The 5,779-nt window shown below is 41.9% G+C and overlaps 1 protein-coding gene across 1 annotated transcript; it reads right to left on the bottom strand.

The window, feature by feature from the left end:
• Positions 1 to 379: 379 nt before the first annotated feature.
• On the bottom strand, positions 380 to 5,346 carry LOC108678265 (cuticle protein 19-like). The gene is made up of 2 exons (XM_018166636.2): positions 5,292 to 5,346; positions 380 to 1,721 (listed from the first exon to the last, which is right to left on the bottom strand). Exons 1-2 carry the CDS (start codon positions 5,301 to 5,303, stop codon positions 1,158 to 1,160), a joined length of 576 nt encoding a protein of 191 aa, XP_018022125.1. The 5' UTR covers positions 5,304 to 5,346; the 3' UTR covers positions 380 to 1,157.
• Between the last annotated feature and the right edge of the window lie 433 nt (positions 5,347 to 5,779).

Below are 5,779 nucleotides of genomic sequence, written 5' to 3'. Positions count from 1 at the left end.
TTTAATGGAAAATGTTTAGAAACTGATTCATTCTATATACGTGGCATTTGTTTGATTTTCATAGTTGGAGGAGCTCGAGTAGATCCGATAGACTCGAGTCGATTAACTGGACATGAGTCCACTTGGTCGAATTTATCAGTGTGCTATATTGGTTTTATTTTTGGAAGTGTTCCAAAACACAAGCTTTTTCTCAATACGAATTTGGTAACAGGGAACAACGACCGAGTAAGATAATATTTCTATATGTGTTCATTATTTTGTTTGTTAATTTCTAATGTCTCATTTGAAATGGGAGTTTAAGTGATCCAATTACGAAAGGGCGATACACTCAGAAGTCTGTTGAAGCACTACAGAAACCCTAAAAAAATTAAAAAAAATAAAAAATTCAATTTTATTTTTGTAAGCTCCATGTTACAGGCAAGTTTGCTCCACCCTAACAAGGAAACTCAATGTTTTCAATATAATACAAAACGCAATAAATAAATCGCACAAAATTATTCGTTCGACGTTCGTTGTTGAAGCCAGCACGACTCTCGACCATTAGACCTCGGCCATCAGACCGCAACCATCAGACCTCGACCATCAGGCCTCGACCATCAGACCTCGACCATCAGACCTCGACCATCAGACCTCGACCTTCAGACCTCGACCATCAGGCCTCGACCATCAGGCCTCGGCCATCAGGCCTCGACCATCAGACCACAACCATCAGACCTCGACCATCAGACCCCACGCAGACACTCTGCTCGTCACATGCAGACCATGAGGCACCAGGAACACGTCACGAAACAATCGGTCTGACGTGTGACCATTCGATGCAGGCATTTTGACGACGTGGCGCCTCGTCATGAAGAAGGCGCACGGTGTGGCAGCAGCGGATGGTTCCATCGTTCATGCCTATTGGATGAGGCGTTCCCGATGCTCAGGTTATTCCTTTCAGTATTTGGTGATTTGGGATCTTAGTCATCAATTTCTAGATAGGGTAAATGGTAAATGTATAGGTTATTCTATTCAATTTTAGGAATTATGACCAAGTTATAGCTCAAGGTAAGCCCTTGAGTTATGATCAAGGTAGGAGAGGTCAAGATAATTGGTAAGTGAGGTTAGGTTAGAGCAGATGTGGTCAGGTCGAAGTCGTAGTGGTAGTGACGTGGTAATTAGAAACCATAGGCGGCCAGAAGGCTGTTGGCCGCGCTGGGACGAGAAGCAGGACGAGGAGCTCTGTATTGCTGACGAGGGGCAGGACGACGAGTGGTAGGACGAGGTGCCGGACGACGAGTGGTAGCTGGAGCCTGGTACACTGGGCGTGGAGTGGTAACTGGAGCTTGGTACACGGGACGAGGAGCAGAGTACTCCCTGGAGTCAGGGAAGCGAGCCTCGCCTTCATAGTTCACCTCGGCGATGAACCCTGAGTCACCGTCGACGGAGTACGTGACAGTCTGGCGGCGACCGTCGGGAAGGTCGACGACGTAGGATCCTCTGGTGTCGTCTCCATCACGGGACTCCTGCTGCTGGAAGTTGTTGGCGTCCTCAGCGACCTGCCACTCGAAGTCGTACTTAGGATCCTCGAAGGAGTCTTGGTAAGAGGGACGGGGCGCGGGGCGTGGGGCGCTGTAGGTGGGGGTGGGTGCCGGGCGGGGTGCGTTGTAGGTGGGGCGAGGTGGGCGGTATGTGGGGCGGTCACCCGCTACTGTTGCCACCACCAGAAACAGAACGCATACCTGGCGAAGAGGGGAAAAGAAGATTAGGCTCCGAAGTGGGTGAAACTGGGTCATAAAGTGGGTGAAACTGGGTCCTTAAGTGAGTCACACTTGGTTCTAAAGTGAGGCGTACTTGGTCTTAGAGTGTCCCACTTAGTCCTAGAGTGAGTCACACTTGGTCCTAGAGTGAGTCATACTTGATCCTAGAGTGAGTCATACTTGGTCCTAGAGTGAGTCACGCTTGGTCCTAGAGTGAGTCACACTTGGTCCTAGAGTGAGTCACACTTGGTCCTTGAGTGAGTCACTCTTGGTCCTAAAGTGAGTTACACTTGGTCCTAGAGTGAGTTACACTTGGTCCTTGAGTGAGTCACACTTGGGCCTAGAGTAAGTGAAACTGTGAAGGTCAAATATACGATTCAAGTGAGAATGACTGTAACTGTGAGTTGATCAGATTCATTGGTCCAAAGTGAAATTAATTGAGTGTCCAGACTACCAGACTAGCTAAGTCAAAGTCAGGCATCGGCTACAAACCTCTCCTGGATGGACAGTTTTTGTGCGTGAGTTTTAGACAGGCGGGTTTTGTTACCATGGAACTGCATCATGTAATTGATCTGTCCTAAATGGAGTTAGATAACCTCCTAAACTTCCTAATGCTATAGGACTCATTTATTTGCAATCAGAGTTCATTATGATAAAATATGAGGAATCTGAGCATCCATCGTGATTGCGAAGGAAAATTATGTAAAATGATGCACAAGTGAGCAACTAAAACAATTTTTTCGACGTGATTGCATCTATCACATTGGTTACAGTAGATAATAAAAAAATTAAGATTAAACTCGGATTTTAGTAACTAGAAAATTACCAATCGAGAATAATCTTTGGTTTTATTAGCTCCGCAGAAAGATTAAAATGAGAATTATCTTGGGACTTAGTAACTGTACATAACTACTGAACTGAGAAAATGCTTTGCTTGACCAGCGTGGTTTCGCTCAGGCAAGTTACGACGGTACGACGTAGACCTTCAATTCTTTCGGAAACATGTCAAGAAACACATTTAATCTTTTATCATTGTTCTGTATATTTTGAAGTGAACACGAAAATAATTCAATTCCTGTTGCCAAATTTCACACACGTCTTTCGTCAGTCTTGTATAAAAAGTGTTATGTTTACTTGACCCTGAAGCGGAGTAGCCATAACGTCAGTCATCTAGTAAAAGTGTTTTTGTTTTCTTGACCCTGAATCGGAGAAGCCATAAGGAAATGCTCCCAATTTGAGCGGCATGAAATGCGGCAGTTTGGCAGCGACAATTTTGAAAGCATACGAGATGAGAAATGCGTTCCACCCTACGAGGTCATGTGAAGCATTTCGCATGATTTTTCCCCATGTCATGGATAGAATATTATTAGAGATTTCCAGTCGGAAAATTCTCTATCGTTACATAAAATAGAAGCATTTTGGTATTCAGGTTCACAACCTTCTCTAAAAAGTGAATGCAATTTTTATTATTATTTATCATGAGAGTATTTACTTACTCGAACAGTCCGTCCCTCCATGCCCTCTATCCCATTAGCTCCTTTTACTGCTCCTTTATCTCCCTCTTTTTGCCTCTCTTTATCTCCCTCTCTTTACCTCTCTTTCTCTCTCGCTCTTTGCCTCTCTTTATCTCCCTCTCTTTGCCTCTATTTACCTATTTCAATTCGCTCAAACCTTCCTGTTCATCTACGCGTTGATGACTCAAATGCAATATGCGCCATTCATTTATTTTAATCATCATTCATAATATTACCTAATAAGATGAAATTAAAGATAATCATAAAAATTATGTTAATGATGCTGACTATGATCGCATACGAACAATTTTAAAATACGACCTCGTTTAACTAAAGACTCGGAGACTAACAACCTGATGGATAAGATTGCTTAGGATATTTATAGAAGAATATTTGTAAGATAACAGAGCAGTATTAATGGTACAGTGGTACCATTATCATAAAAGATGATGGTATATATATGGTATATATATATATATATATTATGATGGTATATATTATCATATACCATCATAAATTCATGTGAAACTTTAATTTCATTCATTCAGTTTTCAGTTTTTCTGGGGTCGTAATCAAGATTTCAATGAACAATAATGCATGACGAAATTATTTTTAGCAGGGCCCAGGAAAACGTTATATTTTGAGGTTATATTTTCTCATGTTTCTGTGAGTTTTTGTCAGAGTAAATATTTTTTTTGCCGGTTTATTGGAAAAAATTTATGGCATCAAATTGAGTTATTGACTGCGGACACTCCGATGCTCTTTACCCCATAACAGCCAAAATACATAATAAATGATAGCTCTCTGCCTTTCTATCATTTCATCCGTTACAATCATTTCACCCGTTGCAATCGTCTCACCCGGTACAATCATTTTACCCGTTGCAATCATTTCCCCCGTTGCAATCATTTCCCCCGTTGCAATCATTTTACCCGTTGCAATCGTCTCACCCGTTGCAATCATTTCACACGTTGCAATCATTTCACCCGTTGCAATCGTCTCACTCGTTGCAATCATTTCACCCGTTGCCATCGTCTCACCCGTTGCAATAATTTCACCCTTTGCAATCATTTCACACGTTGCAATCATCTCACCCGTTGCAATCGTCTCACCCGCTGCAATCATCTCACCCGTTACAATCATTTCACCCGTTGCAATCATTTCACACGTTGCAATCATTTCACACGTTGCAATCGTCTCACCCATTACAATCATTTACCCGTTGCAATCGTCTCACCCGTTGCAATCATTTCACCCTTTGCAATAATTTCACCCGTTGCAATCGTCTCACACGTTGCAATCATCTCTCTTATTATCAGGATTAGATGATTGCTTTGCCCTATTCTTACTGACAGGCAATCTGCTAAATCAAAGCGCCCCCCCCTCCCCTGACGTTGTAAATTAAAAAAAAAATTCCCTCTGAGGCTCAAAAAAAAGACTCCAACCTTATTTTTTTGGTTACTTTATCTAAGCCTTGCTCCGTGCAATTTTTTTTAATCTCTGAAATATATCCTGAAAATGACGAGTTTTCAAAAAATTGCCAGTATTTTGAGTAAAGATTGGACATATTATGAGAAATTCATTGTAGGAATCTGTAAATTTCCTCATTTTGCGGAATTTCCTTCACATATTTTTAAAATTAGAGCCTGCCGTTCATAATTACCTCTAAGTGAGGGTGAAAGTGATAGTTAATATACAGAATACTATAGAATATTAATATATTGTATAATTAATAAAGGGAATACAATGGAATACAAATTGACCTGCACCAATTCAACCCCATGAGTATCACATACCACCAATTAATTAAGAAAATTTCTAGTTGAACTAATAAAATAAATTGAATCGGGAATTAATATACTTTTTTTATTTACTAGAAATAAAATTTATTTGACAGAAGATATGTATACTCTTTGACCTCCGGTTAGTTTTTCCAACTGCCCGCTGCCACTGCGATGACTACACATTTATCAACTTTTTTGTAAATTAAAAATTGATTGTTAACTCGTAATTTCATTATATTGCTCCCATTTCTCACCTTAGACAACATGTTGAAGGCGAGAGGGAAAGATGTGGTGAGCACGGAGACTGTACGTCAACTGATGACCTGGTCCTGCTTACCCGGCTTTATATAGGCAGGTATGACCTTACGTGGAGCAGTGCCGCCCTGGGCATGGAGGTAAGCAGGTGGGCGCTCCCTCGCGCGGCTGACCTCTCCCGTGACGTCACCCGACCCACCGACCCCGCTTTCCTCGACTTCCATCTAGACCATTTGTGGGCGGCAGACCTAATGTTCGTTAAAGCAATAGTCCGTTACACTCGCCCTGCAAGCATGGCAATCGCCTTCAGGGTCTGAAATAACTGGAACACAGACACTAGAATGTGCGAACACTCTTGCAAAACACTGGACACTCTGCATGCGCTGAAAACTTCCTTCATTCTGCTCATTCTGGTCACTCTGAACAGTGAGTTCGCTAATCACTATGTTTCTTCTATAATACTGGAAATTATACATATTTTTCTCAC

The sequence above is a fragment of the Hyalella azteca genome, unplaced genomic scaffold, assembly GCF_000764305.2.
Source record: "Hyalella azteca isolate HAZT.00-mixed unplaced genomic scaffold, Hazt_2.0.2 contig8712, whole genome shotgun sequence".
Classification (NCBI taxonomy): Eukaryota; Metazoa; Arthropoda; class Malacostraca; order Amphipoda; family Hyalellidae; genus Hyalella; species Hyalella azteca.
The sequence above is the reverse complement of the archived record's forward strand: the minus strand, read 5'-3'. Positions and strand labels throughout refer to the sequence as shown.